Below are 20,515 nucleotides of genomic sequence, written 5' to 3'. Positions count from 1 at the left end.
TATATATATATATATATATATTGAATACTATATATTATATTACACACATTTAGTTTGTGTCAACTGAGATATGTTACTTTTTAATCAGATATCGAACATAATCCTTGCTTATACATCGTTATAACTTATAATCTTTTATATCTTTTAAAACATTTTCTTTTTTGTCTAAACACACACATCTACAATAATCTTCTTTATCTAAATGTTCACATAGTATAAATTGCTAGTTTATATCGCTCTGGATCTAATCTATCCACGTATTGTGAACCAGTTTATTATTTTAGAATAAACTCCCTCCTATGGAATGCATCCTTCACTACCCTTCGTTTACTTCTCCTCTTCTTTCTTCGTTCTTTTCTTTCTATTTTCGCTGAAAATCCTTCGATATGATCCAGTCATCCTAATCTTAAATCAATTTTAAAAGTTTATACATAAATGCATGTCTGTAATATGATTAGAGTTTAGCTGACATCTTTTCTACTTGAAGTTCAATAATATATACTACGAGTATTTTATGTTCACATGTAAGTGAACTGACAAGCAGCGATCTGTCAGCAGATTATTGGCAGATTCGAACAGAAATTGCAGATTTGACATCGGCTTTGTGTGTGCATTCATATATTCTTCTGTTAGAGAACTGTAAAGCTTGCAAGAAGAAAATACAATATGATGATAAGCTGGGCAAAATACATCGTTAAAGTATTTCAAATACAAAATACAAAATACTTTTAAAATTTGTATTTCAAATACAATAAAATATTATTTTAAAATACAAAATATATAATATTTCCAAATTTTTTATTGTAAATATACTGCAAATACTGGAACAAAGTAACTGCGATTTGTTTCAGAAACAAAAAATAACGAACTGAAATTAATCAAACCACATTTCTATTTAAATAAGTACAACTTTCTTTTAAAAAAAGTTAACTTTTGGGAATATTTGTCCGAAAGTGATTGTCTTGTAGGCGATTGAATAAATCTTGCAAAAAAAAAATAACCTCTCCACAGCTGCAGAAGAATATAAACTTGTGTTAAAATCTTATAAACATTTTTTTTCACATTTAAGTAATTGTTTAAAGAAAATAAAGACTTCGATTTGTCATTTAAATACGATACAAACTCTAATTGCTGCAGAGACTGCTGTTTTTCTGTTTTTGGATGAGAAAAAATAAAAAAATCTTCGTCTGTATCACTACTAGTGACACGTACAGACGACTGCTACACGAATACTACTACACGACGTACTACTACACGAGAACCTCACGAAAAACTTATTTTTTTCTGCGAAATCATAAGATTTGATAACATTGACACTGCTTGTTGAAAGTTAACGAAAATAATCAGTATCGCCGTAATATTAAAAAAAAATTTAAGTTATTATTATTGTTGTCAAGGATTTTTTGGTATTTCAAATACAAAATACATTTAAATTATATTTGAAATACAAAATACATTGAATAACCTTCTTGAAATACAAAATACAAAATATATTTTATTTGAAATATATCGTATTTGAAATACAGTATTTAAAATAGTATTTGTATTTCAAATACTGTATTTCAAATACAAGTATTTGAAATGTGCCCAGCCCTGATGATAAATCACTGACAAAAGCGCAGCTTTCCTAGTTTCTGCAGATCAAATTGAGTTGGATTATATTCTGTAGTTATATTTTGTCGAGAAACTTTCTGCCATTCTCTATTTGTGTTCTATTTTGCAATTTTATTCTGTCGACAGCATTGCACATACGGTAAATTTTGTGTGATCAAATTCAGTCTCAAATTCAGTTTCTTTCTGCTGAGAATATTTGTGACAAACATTTAATTTGCTTTCAGCGAATTAGCTCTGTCTAATATATAGAACAAAATTTATGAAAGGCGTATTAGACTTATCAGTTTCACTTGAGATTAAAGTATTTTATGTACCGTTGTCTTGAATACGCATGTGCGATATTTAGAGTATCTTTATACGTACGTTCTCCATAACACGAAGCTTGACATAAGTGTCGGTACTTGAGCTATATAAGAGAACAAACCTCGAAGCTTACCTTCCTTGACCTCCTTGCACTTATCATCATTTTTATTACTACCACTCGTTTAATTTGATACATGCATGGAAAGAACGATTCTACTGAAATATTAAAAAAGTTTAGCTAAATAAATGTACATCTGAAAATTTTGTTATCCCATCAAAAGAAAAATGTATAATAGGACTCGTAAACTATCAAAAGAGGTTGGTAGAATGTTAACACTTTTACAGCATTGCTCATCATGCTTGAGATTCCCATGTAGTTATTGATAGTTCAACAAAATTATTTTCAGATCTGTATACATAGCTAAATTTTTAGACATTTCAAATCGTTCTTTCCATGTGGCTAAATATTTTTTTTTAATTTGCCTATTACGTCAAACGATTTTTCGATCAAAATATACATATAAGAAAATATAACTATCTATCATTTTCGAATTTACACATAATTAAAAGCAAAGAAAGTTGCTATCAGAAACATTGAGATAATTTCACACATAATTATAAACATGTATTATTGTTTTATCTAAAATCTTTAATTTAAATAAGAAAATCATATAATTTTGATCTGTTAATTTTTATAATCTTTAAATTATTAAAGAATTGCTTCTTAAAGATATTTTTCTTATTATCTATATCTATATTTAATTAATTGACCAGAATATAAAGACATTCTAGTACAATTTTAAAATTGAGTACAGCGAAAAGACAAATTTGTAAGTGTCATTGTCGTTTAATTTAGTATTTTTATTTAAATTTGCGCAAATGTATGAATTTTCTATTTTTGACTGAGGAGAATTAAAATATTTTTTACTTTATGCGAGGCTTATCTTCTTCCTTGATGGAACTAACACCACTTCGATCGGCAGCACGAACACTAAAACATCAAAACAGAGGCTGTCAGCGATGTCGTTGAGCGACTCTTGTTGCACCTCATGCATGCATGCATTCGTCGTGTCGGCTTAATGTGCATTCTGTTCGCGACGTTCACTAAAAAAAATTCCTTTCACGCTATTTTATTCGGTTCCAATAAGAACTCTTAACAAAATTCGGTCATGAGATCATTTTTTAAAAGTCGAGCGAAAATCGCGATAATGTTTTATTAAATTGTGTTGTTCTTAGTTCATACAGTTTTGAATATCGTCTTGTAGAGTTTAATACAATATTATACAATATATGTAATATAAAATTATATAATGTTTCTCGTAACAATTAAAATATAGCTTGATTAAGTAATTCTTTTATAATTAATATGAGGAACATTAAAAAGAGAAGACTTTATCACCCAAAAGCTTCTTTGCTAACAATTTTTTATTTTCTTTTCTCATTTTTTTTCTCGCAAATATCAAAAGACTGTATCAAGTAAATTATATTAAGAGCATATTCGTTAATAATATGTATAACGGTAATTACGAGATTGTTTGCTGGAAGCGAAAGGGTTGAGACGTTAAGAGTGATATAAGTTGCTTTACTCCGATTCTCAGATAATTCTCACTTGTGACGTCATAACGTCAGTTGAATGCGCGTCCCTTTTGCATTCTAAGGCTGTGTTCCAAAATTGACTGCCAGTACTGAAAATCTATAGTTTATGTCACGAGTACTATAAGTTTTCAGTACTGGCAGTCAATTTTGGAACACAGCCTAAGAAGTGAGATTCAACTGAGTTTTTACCTACAAACTGCACAAGATCGTGTGCTTTATTGAGTCTCGTAGACTCACTTTAAAAGTGAGGTTATAAACCTGTGTTGTTATTTATTAATTTTACTAAAGTAAACAAATAGTGACGTCATTAATCTGAGTATTTTATACTCAGCTCACTTCAGCCTCAGTTTCACTTGTGTGTAAATGGAAAGCAACTATAGTAACGTAGACTGTACGTCAGGTAATTTTTTTCATTGTCGCACGTAATGCATCAGTAAAGCTCTAAACATAATGGGAGGGAATAGCGACGATAGCGATATAAGTTTCAACTTATCAGAAATCGAATACACCGGAATACGCATTTTTGATAGGTTGATAAACTTATCGCTATCGCTATTCTCTCGCATTGTGTTTAGGGCTTAAGATCTGGCCGAATCAGTATAAAACATAAAGTGAAATAGGTACACATTATAGATATATGCTTGATGTTTGATTAAAGCAAGAAGGTTTTAGTGCAGTCTAGAAATTTCATAAGTTTGACTACGAGTAATTTTGTCAAAAATTTGTCATCTAATTTATACTATTTTATTCATTCCGACTTATTAAAGTTGATAAAAACAACATACCAGTCACATGATTATCATGGCTCTGTTGTAGGGTTTGATGTAAGAATATAAAACCAACCTCTATAATGATTTTTTTTTCAAACTTCACGCAAAGCAAGCTATCGGAATCAACAGAAATCCGAGAAAAACCATAAAAAAACGGAAATATTCCAATTCCATCATCAAAGGGAACTTACCTCATAGAGAATCTATCTTCCGAGCTGTTTCCTCCAACCGCACCGATAACGTTCTAACAGAAATCTAACATCGCAGCGCGAGTGTCAGCGCTATTTCGGGAACTGACAAAAACCGATCGTCGCGTTTCCGCGATAGAAACAGATAGAAAAGCGCGACTTTGTAGGTCTTCTCTTCTGAATCTTCACCGTTGCATCGGACGCGATTTTTTTCGGGATTTGGAACCACGTCGCGACGTGACGAACCTCTTCCTCCCCGCTGTTGTTACTCAAATAAGGCGCGACCGTCGACCTAAAAAGGCCGAAAAAGAAGAAGCCTTCCGCCGCAGTTACTTTTATGGTGGGCAAACATGCCCCTCCAGCAAACGTGGTGCGTAGTATTTTTCAACGACAGTATGTTACTGTCGCTCACAAATGCATCCTGACCTGACCGTCTACGAATATCGCTTAACATTAAAATTCGACAAATCCGAGATGCGGAAATTACACAATTCTATTATCATTTTTCTTATACTCTACTTAATTTCTTAGTACAGAATATTAGTTTGGTGAATACCTTTTTTTTTTAATCTTTTTTATAGATATAATTTATAATTTTTCTAATGCTATAAAAGAAAGTTAAAACAGGAAATTTGCTTGAGTTTGGTAAGTCGCGTCATCAAGTTTATCCGTCGTTCGATGACAATGTGTCCCCAAACTGTCTGATGACTGATGTTGGGGAACTTACCAGTCAGGATGAAATAAATATCTGAAAGAAATCTTCCGCGTTATCAACAAACTTATCGTTACCGCAAAACGTTGTGACATAAACGATTTGTATAGGGCTACTATATTTTACAGTTGAATCATCCGCGTTTATAACATGTATGACATTCCCATTGACGTCAGAGACATCTTTTGTCTCGAACAAATCTATCTGCGACGCTCTCTTAATCGTCAATATTATACAATAAATTTATGAATTTGTAATTATTGCGAAAAAAATATTCTTTTAAAATATTTTTACTATGTTCGAAATATTATTAAACAACATAAACAACATTAAGAAATGAGATTAGTTTATTCTTATATTCACACAAGAATTTTTTTTAATTTTCTAGTTCTTATTCTCATTTACGAAAAAATGTATTTTTATAAAATGTAACCTTTACGTTTTTATAATTATTATCCTATATCGATATCTTTAACGTTCCGAACAAAAATATTTTATAAACACTTATGTCATTTATAATACATATCTATCTATTTGAATAATATCAAGATGGGAAATTGGGCATAAGATCAGTGAAGAGATCACCAAAGAATTTTCTTAGCAAACATTGTTTAATTCTACATTTACTTTCTGTATTCTAAACTTAAATTAATTACATCGATTAATGAATTATAAATATAAATAAGAGACGGTAAAGATGCAATCAACCTTATGTTTTTTAAAGCGAATGTATCTCTCGATGCGCGTTGCATTATATGCATTTGAGCCGCAGGATTGATCCCAACAGCAAAATTGTCCAAATTATGTCACAAGGACAATCTTATAAAGATATCGTACATGTGTAGGATATCCATGGATATATTCGGGATATTTCTGCTATGTGAGTCGTGATATTCGTAATACATCTTCCATAACTATATTTTACATTTTTCTTTTTACACATTTTGCTTATTTACGTCCTCAAATCGGGAATCATGTTTTATCCACTGTTCCTGCATATATTTCTATTCAACTATCGGAGACTTTGAAAAATCTGCAATTCTAGAACTGTGTGCGCATAAATTAGTGTTTTTCAATTCTAAGTAAAGCAAATAAATGTTAATAAACTTAATGAAGTATTAATTTTTATCGAGATTACGTCCTGTTAATTCGAAAATATGTGTAAAAATGTAACAAGTATTCGGTAGTTGTAAGATTTATAGCTCATTGATTTCATTCGCTGTTATTTAATAAAACCTGGCAGGTTTTATTAAATTTAACTTGTAATTCTGCGTATGTTTTTTTTTTCAAACAATATGATCGTTTCAACATATTGTGAGAGAATTTATATATTTTATAAGATTAGTTATATTCACTCTGAAAAGTGCGAAGCGTTTTAAAATTTGAGATACGAAACTTTCAATAGAAATAATTTTACGAATAAATTGGAGGGCCCTCGATAATAATGATAGAAATAATATAGCAAATGAGAGTAATAGCGGAGTGTACAGTATAATTTTTTAAAAATGTATATTGTAAATATAAATTCTATTACATTACAAATTCTTCAGACGTTTCGATCTTATTTAGGGACATCTTCAGCCAATTTTAGCGAACAAAATAAACTTCACGCAATGGTGATCAATAATGATTTTACGGATTTAATGACTTGTCTCGTTTTTTGGGAAAAAAATACCTTCACATACTGTACTTGATCTGATCGTAGTACATTGTCGTGGGTGGAGATGTCGACGCGTGATGAATGTTCGTAGAAACTGTGCCAGGTATGTTGGATATGCTCAGACCACCGATGTTACTCAGATTTAACGAACCTAGTGAACCTAGAGAACTCAATGTCACTGAGCTTCCCGGATGCGCGAAATAGGATGGTTTCCGATCAATGATGCCGCCGCCAGAACTGTTCGAACTAGAGTTGGAATTGGTGCACTGCATTTTTATTCCTGAAACAGATCAGATTATCAATTATTTCGAAGCTATTTTTATACACCCTCTTTCATACACCCTTCTCGAAATACTTGAAAGTCATCTAAAATTAATTTTCTTTTTCAGTGAAATTACAATAATTGAACTACTGTGCTTAAAAATTCATGCTTTAACTTAAATTACTCTCTTGAAAAGTCGGTTAGTTATACTTTCTAACGACTGTCGCGTTTTAATATAAAATAAAGTGTGAAGTCTGAAAATATTTGATCCCGATCTTCAAACATTCTACATATCCAGATAAGATTTCATTCAGTTTTGCTACTTAAGAATGCACACGATGTAAGAGTAACGGTGGAAAGAAACGAAAGATCTCACGATACAGAAATTGCTACTTAGGCACAGAGGCATCCATAAATCTAAAGCTCCGCCAGTTCTCAAGTAGCTTCCTCTCGAGCGACCACTTCACTCGTGTCTCAATTTTAATCTGTTGTTTTTTTCTTTCTTTTTTGCATCCCCATATATTAATTTTCGCTTTTCACAAGTGGATCACGGTGGATAGCTTGATCTTCTTTGAAAACTTTTCTCTTGCAGGACTTGAAAATATTTGAATGTATCGAGGACATTTTTCCAAATTACGTCATGTCACTCCTCGAAGATTGGCGAGTTCTCTGGATTCGACATTGCGACGACGCCTCCTCGAAAAGACGTCCACGTGGGTGGTCCGAAGCTGCCAGTCAAAATCTCTCTCCGATCCAAATGCTCTCGGGCACGACCGTGCTTGCGCCATTTCTTCTAGTTGTTCTTTTTTCTTTTCTCATCAGCGGCCGCGCGAGGATGCTGGCTTTCAAGAAGTTGCTTCTAACCGAATACCATCGGCACAACAGGCTATAGTTCGGAGCAAAGAGATCGCGCTCCAGAAATATACGGAGAGCACGGCGTGTAAGAAGAGTAAAAAGATGTGCCTACGTGGCGTCTGTGTGGATCGATCTCGTTTACACTTCACTGTGACTGACGGAAGACGAATAAGAAGAAGACGAACAAGAAGAAGTCTACGGTGGAGGAAGCGTGGGTGGCGGCGTTTATCTCTTGTCGATCCGCGTTGTATCGAGATACAGAGGAAAGAGAGAGAGAGAGACTTACTCTCCTTAATCGAGATTAGACCAATTTTCGTAAATCGGGCTATTTGTAGAAGCTACGAAACATGCATGCTGAGGAATATTTTTCGCTGCTTTTACTTCAACCAATTAGCAGCATTATGATGTCAAATTAATAAATTACGCATATAATTAAATACGTCTGAAATTTTTTCAGATATTTAAAACGTTAATAATTTAGAATAAACTATATTTTTCATCACTTTAAAAAGCATACAGATTTGTCAAGAAAAAAATTAATTTCATTCCGGAATAAAAAATGTGCAAAATTGTCAGATTAGAGCTAATAATTATATTGTTGACAAGTTTTTCAAGCGAGTGAAAGTCGAAGACTTTTACGAGAGTTTAAATGAATGATTTGTGTGCGGATCTCGACACGCTGTTGGTAAGTTAACGCCGTAAATATTACGATGCTCCTCATTCTCCGTAGGGTTAAGGCCGAATTAAGTCACCTCGTTTATACCTCCGATAAATATTTAGGCGATAAACGATTCGAGCGCGCACTTGCTAGCACGCGACTACGCTGAAGAGGCAAAAAGCATTTTTCAATACTCATTATTTTGATATTCTATCATATCGACTTTGTCTACCAAAGAAATGTTGTACTGTCTTCCTAGAATATTATAATCAATACAAAACAATTTAAATCTAAGAATGTGCATTTATAATATAGTTGCGTATATATATATATATAGGCTACGAATATTAAGACATCGTCAGTTCAATAAGATATATATCTTTGCCTCGCATAGAGAAAACTGTCAAGTGTTTAGTTATCGTTAACACGTAGTGTTAACGAGCATTTTTATTATCGCGCTGTTGGACGCAGACATTATAGCTAAATTAATCTCGCGAGAAAAGGAAACGACGCTTCCAGTCTTACGGCGCGGCGCGGCCGGGTTACACGTGTTAAGTTACAAGGTACAAGTTACGAGCTCGAAGCGTCGTATGGACGTGACAGGGACGTCACCTCGGTTAATCGTTTCTGTCAACGACGACACGATGTGCACTGTATCCACCCATTCTGTGTATATTCCAGTAATATTAATCTTTCTAACACGTTATTATTGACACGTGTTGGTCAATTAAAATTATCGAGAAATACAATAATATTATAATTATTTACTAATAGTACAATTTATTTAAATACATTTTATCATGTGTTTATATATAATATTTTTTTATTACATTATGATGTAAAGGTAAATGCAATGCGTAGGATTTGCTATACTTAATGACGTGCACGTTTGTACCGTTTGTAAATACATACCTATATATAATTACGTATTAATGCATTGCAGATTTATTCAGCACCATATATATAATTTAAAAAATTGAATTGAATTGAAATAATATATTAAATACGCTCTTAATAAAAATTGTATGACATAATTACATCAAAGCGGAGGGATAATGGATTTCAAACTGAATGGACCCACACACATAATTATAAATAAAAATTAATAAAAATTATCTTTCCTAATAAAACGTTTTACCTCTTTCGTACCGATTTAACGAACAACTTTGACCAGATATACTCATGAAATTCTATAGCTAAAAAGGAAGGATAGGAGGCTCGAAAGAGTAGTGTCGTCGTTTTACTTTACAGGACACGGCGCCTGAAAGATCGTAAACTGTCTCCAATTTTCCAGATGGCCCGCCCTAAATGATGTCGCGGATCCATCAACGTTATCATCGCGAAGCAAAAACAATTCAAAAATCACAGGCATGATTTCGCTTCGTTGCATTTGTTCGTGTCACGTTTTGCGGTTTTGTATTTTATCAAGCTCGTATATATTTTTGAAAAATTCTTCAACAGCGTTCCAAAAGATTTCGCTTTCAATTCAAGTACATTCTCGCATTACTTTAAACTATTCCATGTTCCGTTATTTGCAATTTCTTTTGTCGTATTCTTATTTCGTATTACACTTTTATCATTACTTATTACGTTACCTATTATTTAACTTAAGTTGTATACAAATGAAAACCGACGAGAACATGCTGTAATGGTCAAGCTGGATCTCGGGTGCTTCTATATATACGTGTAAATTTATATACTACTAATAGTATGTATAGATTTTTAATCGCGAGCCGATCTGAACTCTATAGACGCAACTCTACTATAAACTACCGCAGTAATATCGCGAGTTAAATTGACTAACAAATTTTTGATGAATCTTTCCGCATCTTTAGATCGATCTTAATAATGTTGAATGACACTAAAATCTGTAAATAATTAATTTTTCATTGCGAGAAAAATATTACCTCGGCCGGGAGTCGAACTCGGATCTCTCTGGCATTCCGTGCGAGCGTCCTAAGCCTTTAAACTACCGAGGCTTAGTAATATTCGTCACAATAATCAGTACAGTGTACAAGTCTCCCGGCAATAAAAAATTAATTATTTACAGATTTTAATATGTTATTCAAAATTATTAAGATCGATCTATAGATGCGCAAAGAGCAAAAATTTGTTAAATTGTATTGCGGTAATAGAGTTGCGTTTCAAGTCTGAAAAATTCGGCACGCGATTAAAGATCATACATAGGATAAGACCCGTCTAAAAGTGCGCATCGCTCAAGAATTCGCACTAAGCTTTACAACAAAACTATTTGATCGTAAGAACTGTATTTCACACAGAATGTGCCTTTTCGGTTTGCCGATCTGTGTGGTGATCGTTTCAGCGATAAAGGAGATATTTTAAATTTTGTAATTTTGATCATTTTTTTTCTATATTTTTCAAGGACGAATTGATCGATTTCTACATTAAATCGTTGCTTAGTGAATCCGTATTATTTGTATTGTGTGCATGCATGTTCTGCTTCGTATATATTTACTTAATATCTGTAATAATTCTTATGTATAGTCATATTAAAAGCAAAAAGTGAACATTACGAACTAATGCGAACTCTTGAAAAGACACTTGCTCGAGAGTTTGCATTTTTTTTCTTAGTAAAATTATAATCTCCTGTAAAAAAGAGTCATAGTATTACATTGATAAACTTTTAGTTTAAAATGTAAAGAATAATCTAAGCATCATTTTACTGTCCGAACTGAGATCCTTATATAGATTATACAGTCTCAAAGAAAAAGTGCGCACCCTTGGACGGTAGTATATGTATAAATTCACATGCAATTATATAAAAGCATCAGAGATCCAGCTTGACCGTTCCGGCGTTGTTCTCATTGCGGTTTTCTTCACTGGTTTAAATTCTCACGGTCCTATAAGATTTGACATTGTTAAGTTACACAATTTTAATAAACTAGGTTTCTCTGAATAATCACTCATTCTATCTTCAGTTTTATTTGTATATTTAATTGTATATTTATTTTTATTTTTATCAATTTTTAACAAAACCGTCTCAGTCCGTTCTAATGTTTTACTGCGTTTTTAAATATTGTACATATATCTGAAGAGAGCCGAAACTCACAAGGTCGGAACATGTGTTATTTTATCATATTTTATTTCCACCGCTTTTTCAATTTGTATGTCAATTTTTAATTTATATATGGATTTGTTAATACGCATTAGCGTTGATTCAATTTATTTGATTTTAATTATGGATGTTCAACTCTTATTAGCTTTTTACCATTTCATTATATTTTGAGTTGCTATATAAGAGTCCTGTATTAATTTTTTTAAAATTAAAACAAACTAAACAACTATTTTTTTTTAAACAAAATAATAAACATACAAATGGCATTGTAAGAGTCAGATAAATAAGAGAGATTTTCTATACGACAAATTAAACCATATATATTCTAAATTTTATCTATTATAACAGTACTTGAAAACTAACTTAAAATATAGCATTAAAAATATAAGTGACAGATATTTGTTGCATTACATTACAACACATTACTATAGTTTCGACTAACAATCTTCAGATGAAACATTAACGTTGAAATATAAAATTATGGATAACATCAATACTTAAGTAAAACTTGTAAATAGTTATATAAATCTGAAAACAATTGAATAAACATATATTAATTAAAAGACTGTAATTCTGTTAATTTTTATATATTTTATTTTTAATAAACTGCTTGACATAAGATTTAACATTTTAGTCATCCGATCATTAAAATTAAAGTTTTAGAAATGTTTCTATTATATAAAGAAAGTTGTTCTAAAAATTGTGTAAAAATAACGCGATTAAGAGTAGAAGAGAAGTTCTGAAGAGAAGAGGAACCGCGCGCGCGACATTATAAGTAATATATACACACCGTGATCCGCGGCCGGAGTGGGACATCCACTGTGTGGCGAACTGACATTGGTCACAGGGCTGCTGTTCCCCGGTTGCTCCTGCATAGATTGCATGGTGATGTTAACACCGTGTCCGGCAGCATTGTTGACCCCCGCGAGGCCATAACCGACGTAATAATCTTGTCCAGGCGCTTGAGTGGTAGGTGTCGAGTTGGCACACTTGTAGCCCATCATCGTAGCCTCGTCCTTGTAGTCGTGCGAGTGATGCTGCGGATGATGATCCTTCATCGTCGAGGAGAATCCGTCGGTCGGCGGCGGCGGCGGCGGCGGCGGCGGCCTGTACGCCGTCAGCTGATCCTGGCGAGCAGCTCCGAAAGCTCCAGGCTCGCTCTTGAACGTCACTAACTCACCGTTCCTGTAGACCGATGACGGCGTTGGCTCGCCGCCGGTCTTATACGTGACTTCGGTGGTCTTGTAAGTGACCTCGGCTATCGGCGGCCCAGCAGACTTGTACGTCGCCGTACCCCCCTCCGGATATGCCCAATCGGCGGGCACCGCCGCACTCGGCGCGTACATGGCGTACTCCTGGTAGTTCTGGTACTGATTCTGGTAGCCGTTCGCGTATTCGATGCCACCAGGTCCGCCGGCTAGATTCTCGCCGGCTAGATAGGGACCACCAGGCGTCTGCACCCCGACTCCGGGTGCGGCGCTCGAATAATATTGCGGATACTGCGGCTTCATCGCCTGACACTTGCGCCGAAAGCCGCGTGGTCGCCGCCGAAAGCTGCCCTCCTCGAACATGTACTCGGTGGACGGATCGATGGTCCAGTAGTGACCTTTGCCGGGCCGTCCCAAACCCTTGGGCAGCTTGATGAAGCACTCGTTCAGACTGAGATTGTGCCGCACCGAGTTCTTCCAGCCCTGATAAGTGCCACGGAAGAAAGGGAAACGCTGCTGCAAAAATGAATAGATTTCCGAGAGGGTCAGTCTCTTGCCCGGACTCGACTGGATCGCCATCACGATCAGCGCGATGTACGAATACGGCGGTTTCTCCTGGCGTCGCGCGCCGGGTTTCCTCGCCTGCATCTCGCTACTCGTCGGATTGCACATCAGCGGCTCTAAGCTTGTCTCCTGGGCCAGACTACCTGCACTCATCGGCAATACCGTCGATCGCGCGGCCACCGTCTGTTCTTGTTGCTGGTGCAGGTTGCTGGCATCGGACTCGTTCTTCATGGTCAAGCGTACGCTGTCGACGACGCCAGAGTTACGAGGCACGATCACGCTCTGGTCCATCGGGCTCTCGACCGTCAAAGTCCGCGCGTGGCGAACATACTACACGCGAATGTATCACCCTCGGGATTTCCACTGGATCCACTTGGAGTTTGACCACACAATCTTTGAACGCACGAAGCAACAGCAACGAAGGATTGTATAAAAGAAAAAAAAAAGAAAAAAAAAACATATATTTGGTTAAAAAATCAACATCGAGCCGACTCGTTCGAGGATTCCATCGTCGAGGAGCAACGGCCCCCGCCGCCGCCTCCTAGTAAGCGCGACGCCGAGGTCGCGGATATTTACACGGTCGGATGTAAATTGTTTGCGCGATTCCGCCGCGGAGGGGTCAATTATTTAGACTCGCTTCGTGTCGGCACGTAACGGGCTTACGTCGAGTCGCTATGATGCGCCGCTAAGTGTTTTCGGATGACTGCTGCTCGCCTCGCATGGCACGGGAGCGGAATCTGGACCACGGATGACGTTGATCGCGGCGTCCCCCACATGGGCGGTGAGGATGGCAAGTCGGGCATCCGGAACTCGGATTGGTCATGTGCTGATGTTCCATACAAAAAGTCGAATGTTACGCCCAATGGCGCCCCGAACCGCCTTCGTCTTCTTCTTCGTCATGGAATTATGCGGGGAAGTGAATTGCGTAATGGCGTTATTTCGATTCATCTACGTGCGTGACATCGTACGACTCTCATTATGGTCTGTTACAATAATTATTATCAAAATGTTACAGCTATTTTTTATTCTGCCAAAAAATTTGAGATGTGAGTGTGGGTGGAATTTGATATTCGCTCGCTAAAACGGCGTGAAAAATGTATATCCAAGAAATGAATATTCATTGATTAAAGAGAGTCGTCTAAAGGATGTCTCGAAATTTATTAGAAACATTAATATTCTTTTAGCTTTTTATTAATGATAATTCCAAAGTTAAGTATGTTTATCAAAATGAGACACTCGTGAAAGAGATCGATATATAAATATCACAAATTTAGAAAACATATGAAAAATATATTGTAAAAACCGATTTTTTTATGTCAATCTACATGCGGCTTTAAGTATATCGTGATAGTTGCGTTAAATAAGAGACGACCGAGATATGCTATTGTTTTAGTGAACGATACTGAATCAAATGGCATTCATCAAAGTCGCTTATATATAAATATTAAATAGCTTTATAATTTTCAAATTAAAAATTGTATCTGGACATCAAATTTACATTGAGATTTTGTTTACTTATTTATATTTTATCAAAATATCCAATTGTTATAAAAGATCGAGTAGTAGAAAACTGTTAATGTTTCCATCCAGAAAAACTTAGCTTTAGATTAATTGAAATTTTCATATGATTATACATTGTTTTCAAGACATCGCGAATGTATTTGAGTACACTACACTCGATGTCAGTTTATTGATGCAAAATTCCCACTACGATGTTAACGCTCACGCCAATATCTTTTACATGAGCGATTCGTACTTAGTTTGCTTGAAAATTACGAGTGAGTATTGCTTCGTCGGATATCGCTATCTGTATACTTACGATGAGTAATGTATCCGTCTTCGGAACCGCGTGATGCACAGTGCCGTGAATGCATATGACGCGAAGACGAAGAGAAGCTATTGGTCCACTTCTTAACCAACGAGATGCTGCGAGATTTGCTCCGCCCGCTCGTATAGAACCGCCTTATGCTATATACTTACAACAGAGTCGTGAAACAGCAATTTTTTCCTCGAGCGAAAATCTGTACCAATTTTCATCAAATTTGGAACCAACGTATGTATTGCTATAAAACGAAATGATTAAACTCGACAAAAAGGATTGTCTCTCAATTAAAATTCCTTCAAATAATATTTCCAATGTTTTATTTAGGAAGAAATAATTAATCGAATGTCTATCGTCTATCTGGATTGTTTTATATAAGCGCGCTTCTTTTCCACGATAATTGAAAGGATTTGGAAATATTGCTTCATTTTGAAACATATATTAATAAATTAGTACACACAAAGAATATTTATAATACATATTTTCAAATATATACGTGTTCATTCAGACATCCAATAAACATATTCTTTTCCTTTCAAAGTATCGATTAACCCTTAGCAGGCACACATCGGCAATGGAACGTAACCTGCACACGGGGTGGTGAACACCCCAACACACTTTAGACGTTTATTACGGCAAAATAGAAGCACCAATGTGCTTGTAAAAAAATTAGTACATTCATTAAACATTAGAAAATAATACCTATTATCGTGAAGAATGAAATTTTTAGTTTTTCAGTCATCAACCAAATTCTTGAAAAAAATGTGATGTGAAAAATGGCTCGTTTTATTAAAAAATTTTTCATATCACAGTCAAAAATGAATATTTTTTCATAAAATTTTAACGCGATACTCTCCAGATGTAGTACTGTAAAGAAAAAATTAGGAGAATGTTTCAAAAAAAGTATTTATTTTGAAGATCGTATGTGAGAAAGATGCTTAAACTTGACAAGAATCGTTTTGGGGTGTTTGACACCCCGAGTTCCTGCTAAGGGTTAAAGAATTATTATAATACATATCCTATATATTTTGCCTTGCTGACTTAATTGCGATATAATTATAACTGATAGTGAAGGCTAGAAATAATTTTCTGATACATTTCTTGTGCGCTGCGCGTGTAAATCCTCATACGTTTTCGAACGAACGCAACGTGTTCGTATAGCAGTCAATCGTCACTCGATACCAAAGAGATCGTCAAGCAGTGATCGAAGTGTGAATGTCGGTCGATCGAGACGATATGTTTATTCGCCTTCACGCGTGACCGAGTGTCGAATGACCAACAACGACAGAAAGAGAATTCATGCCTTATCACGGCGCCCTATTCCACATGCTTCACTTTATTGCGATCCTTAAGAAACTAGTCTCGAAGGGATGGCACTTTCGAAAGGTCGTAAAAGGGAGATTTTACTCATAAAATACGAGAGTTCACCGCGATCCTCATCGAAAAAAGTGCATCCGCTAAAAGAGAAGAGATGCTATAAAATTAAGAAATATATCCAGATAAATTAACTATACAGAATATTATGATAATTGACGTAGTATATACAATCGATATGTAAGATCAATCTTTAGACACTTGCTTAAATGTTTTTGTGACAAAGCTCGGCAATTTTCATGCTTGATATAGCAGCAATAATCGACATTTGATTTTTTAAGAAAATTGTGCATTTCTTTTATTTTTATATTGCTCAACAAGGTCTATAATAATAAGAGATATACTTAATCAATAGTGTAAATTAAATTAGATACACTAGAGACATGGTGGCCGAGATTGTTAGACCACACGGTGAATACTGTAGACCACGAATTCTTAAGAAGAGTTTGTTTGCCTAAAGCAAACGAGCCGACGAAAGAGCAGCAGCGTGGCCATCTTGTCTCTGTCTTCGTACTTCCTCTCTGCAACGAGCGTCGGGTTCTTCTCCTTGCTATCTGTATCGTCTATCCTCGCTTTCTTGTCTCGTTTGCTTTAATTACGGCAATAAATACATACCTCTTTTACTATTCTTTATAAAAATAAAACGCTCTCTATCGTTCTAAATTAAATTCGAATTTTATGTGATTGTTCCGAAAGATTGTGTTTTGCAAAACAATACAAATCCCCAGAACTGAATATTACTACTAACACTAACAGATTTTCTTTTTCATGTAAAAAGGACTCTTGGAAAAAATTATTTTTTACATATAAAAAGGATTCCTTGAAGAGACACTTTTGGAAAGGCGAGAGATAACACTACGCATTGTATTATATTATACTTGCAGTATTTATTAAATGCGAACATTCGATAGTATAATAGAAACTGCGTACGTCAGTAATGGGCCTCGTGTCTTAAGGGTTGAAAGTCAAGTGTTTTGGCCCTCGCGTGATGATCTCTCCTCTCTTCCTCCTTCAAACCGAAGAGCAACCCTCGTGGCATCGCCACGTTGTTTACCGTTTTACTATACGTTCGAGCCCTCCCGTGACATTTTCTGCGACAGCCTCAAGTGCCTCTCCAAGGGAAAGTAATTGGCTTCCGCCATAAAAACCAGAGGAAAGTGGGAAGATGTATCTCGGGTGCATGGCAATTCAATATTTGTACGCAGAATACTTAAACACTCTGACACTATAAGAAATATCCACTCCGTTCTTTATCTATTCGTCAATTACGTTTATGCTGTAACGAAACAAAAAGTATATATTGTACTTGTATCGACGAGCGGCTGTAGTCGACCGATTGATAGACAATCGGATAACTTTATCGCGAGGGTTAGTCGTGCGGATGCTTTATTTAAGATAAAAGCGCCTCACAAAACCGGGACCACCCCAGAAAAGCTCGTGTCGGTTGCACGTGTGCCCATAGGAAAACCGCAGACCGGAATCAGAGATTACGGTCAGGGTGGCTTCCGCGCGTTTATATACGTATATAGCAGGGCGCTCCGTTTAATTACCTCGGCTGTTTACGAGAGCGATTACAAGATATATACCTCCTGTCGTATTTCCTATACTGAATGCAAATTAGATAAAAGTAATCTTCCAAACGGAAAGAAGCGATCGAATTCACTATTTGCTCGTAATGATTTGCTAAAATGATATCCAAAAGTGATTAGTTTCTATTACAACTTTGTATTGCAGTATATTGTTTACATTGTGCAAGAAAAAGATCAATAAATTGCAGGGGAGGTACGAAGCAATTCGCGAGAATGGTAGGAAATTCCGAAGGAATTTTCAACGGTAAGACGAAACCGTCAACAGGTGCATTTGTGAATGGTCGAACAAAGTCGCCGCGCCGCGGTAACACGCGTGTATCGGATGCGCGCTAAAAAGACATGGGGAGAGGGTTCGTAAGGCGGTGCGTGGCGGTGCCTGCGATCGACGACGACGGTATAAAATTACGGTATCGTGTAAACAGAGAATCTCGTCGGCACGTCTGATGGCGGCCTGGGTGGCCGTAGGGTTCGGCTTCACGTGTTCTTCGCAAGCGCCGCGCGCCCTGCCGGAGGCTGCAACGACCGGACTGAGACAAGCGAGCGATTACTCTCTCTCTCCCTCTTCAAGACAATAGCTCTAACAAACGATCAAGTAACGCTTTTATTTATAGTGTCTGCGTCGTCTTTCGCGATGCTTTTTCCATCACGTGAATCACACTAATTCCATTGCGCATTTTCACGCCGATTTTCTCTCTACCTACAAAAATCTCGACGAGGGCTTCCTCCGCGGCGCGACGATGCTCGGTGTTTGTTATTCTCGCACGATCTCTCTCTCTCTCTCCCCGTGGTTTATTGTATCGAGGTTAAAGATCATCAAGAGTGAGAAAGTTGTTCAGGAACACGTGGAAATTCGACGATCCATTTATATAGATTTTTAACTACCTAAAATTTACCGTTCTGCAAATTCAGAAACATAGGTTACAGTAGTCCCGCGAATCTAATAGCTTATTTTCTCTATAATTATCATTGATAAAGAGTGTACCGAGAAGCGTTGCTAGAGAAGATTAAAACGACCTATATGGCGCGATTCCATGATTTTCGACAGAAATCCGCGTATATGAACCCTACGGCGCTTTCCGAAATAACCAGCATGGCCGGATAAACGTGTCTTATTTTGAGAGCTAGCCTTCCCTCTCTTTTTCGATCTGTTCCACCGTCGAACCCCGTGAGTTTCTTACGCAAAAGAAACATTATCCAGACACTGTCTGTGCGCCGCGCCGGGAGCGAGCCGCAGAAATTGGAAGAAATTATACGGCGCTTGAGAAAAGCGGAGCAGACAAAAGTCTTGGATCAATTTGTTTAGAGTGACCAATTTTTTAGGAAAAAAAAGAAGAGAAATGTAAGGCGGTGACTTTTTACAATTTACAAAATACATATACTTGTATTGGTTTTTGTTTGTTAATAATTAAGCTAATTTGAAATCCTCATTTGTGTGTGTTTAATTGTCGCAATTAAATCTCTGCTATATAAAAGATTTTACTTTAGAGATTGAATGACGTACCGTTATGACATTTTTCCACCACTCTGTACGCGGGAAAACCGTTCTATAAGCAACGTAATAATTTATCAACCATGTTTGTTGCCTTTACCAAGTGATTTATGGGATTAGATTGTATCTCGCGACGCCCCCATAAGAACATGCCGAGATTTTTCACTATTCGTATAAGCCGTAGAGTTTGCCTGTTTACGTAACGTATGTACCCCACTTAATCCCATGTTTTACTGTTTAGATCTTGACTACCGTAGGGGGTTGTTCTCCGACACGATCTCTCTGATGTTTTGTCTCGAGCTTTCTACTTTTTCCGCTCTGGCATCTCTCCTTTTTCTTTCATCTACGCAAAGCGCAGGTCCTTATGGATGTGTTTAAGGCAAAAGATACTTCTACTGCACACAAGATATAAGACATTCGATGAAAATGAGGAAAATCTGATGGGGGAATCAGATTATTCATATATTTCTGTTAGTCTCTCTTACAATTAATAATATTTTAATTTATTTTATAACATGTTCGAATCACTCCGAAATTTATATACAATAACTTTTCACAACAGATAGTATTATAATTATACATCTGCAACACCGGCTAGATCTGTAGCGGCGTAACTAACGTTTTTTTACTAATTTAAAATTACGTTAAATAGAGAAAAAATATAATATACAAAAGAATAAATTGTAATATTAATACATAAATAACTTTTTAATTAATATAATATAAATAGCTTTCCAATAATTAATAGATATAATAAAATTATAATTGATTATTT

General features: G+C 35.8%; 1 protein-coding gene across 1 annotated transcript; it reads right to left on the bottom strand.

The window, feature by feature from the left end:
* Positions 1-6,854: 6,854 nt before the first annotated feature.
* LOC108780802 (forkhead box protein F1) lies at positions 6,855-13,838 on the bottom strand. Its single transcript, XM_018548619.1, has 2 exons — positions 12,485-13,838; positions 6,855-7,123 (listed from the first exon to the last, which is right to left on the bottom strand). Exons 1-2 carry the CDS (start codon positions 13,755-13,757, stop codon positions 6,861-6,863), a joined length of 1,536 nt encoding a protein of 511 aa, XP_018404121.1. The 5' UTR covers positions 13,758-13,838; the 3' UTR covers positions 6,855-6,860.
* Positions 13,839-20,515: the final 6,677 nt, after the last annotated feature.

This window comes from Cyphomyrmex costatus, unplaced genomic scaffold (assembly GCF_001594065.2).
Source record: "Cyphomyrmex costatus isolate MS0001 unplaced genomic scaffold, Ccosl1.0 scaffold741, whole genome shotgun sequence".
Lineage (NCBI taxonomy): Eukaryota > Metazoa > Arthropoda > Insecta > Hymenoptera > Formicidae > Cyphomyrmex > Cyphomyrmex costatus.
The sequence above is the reverse complement of the archived record's forward strand: the minus strand, read 5'-3'. Positions and strand labels throughout refer to the sequence as shown.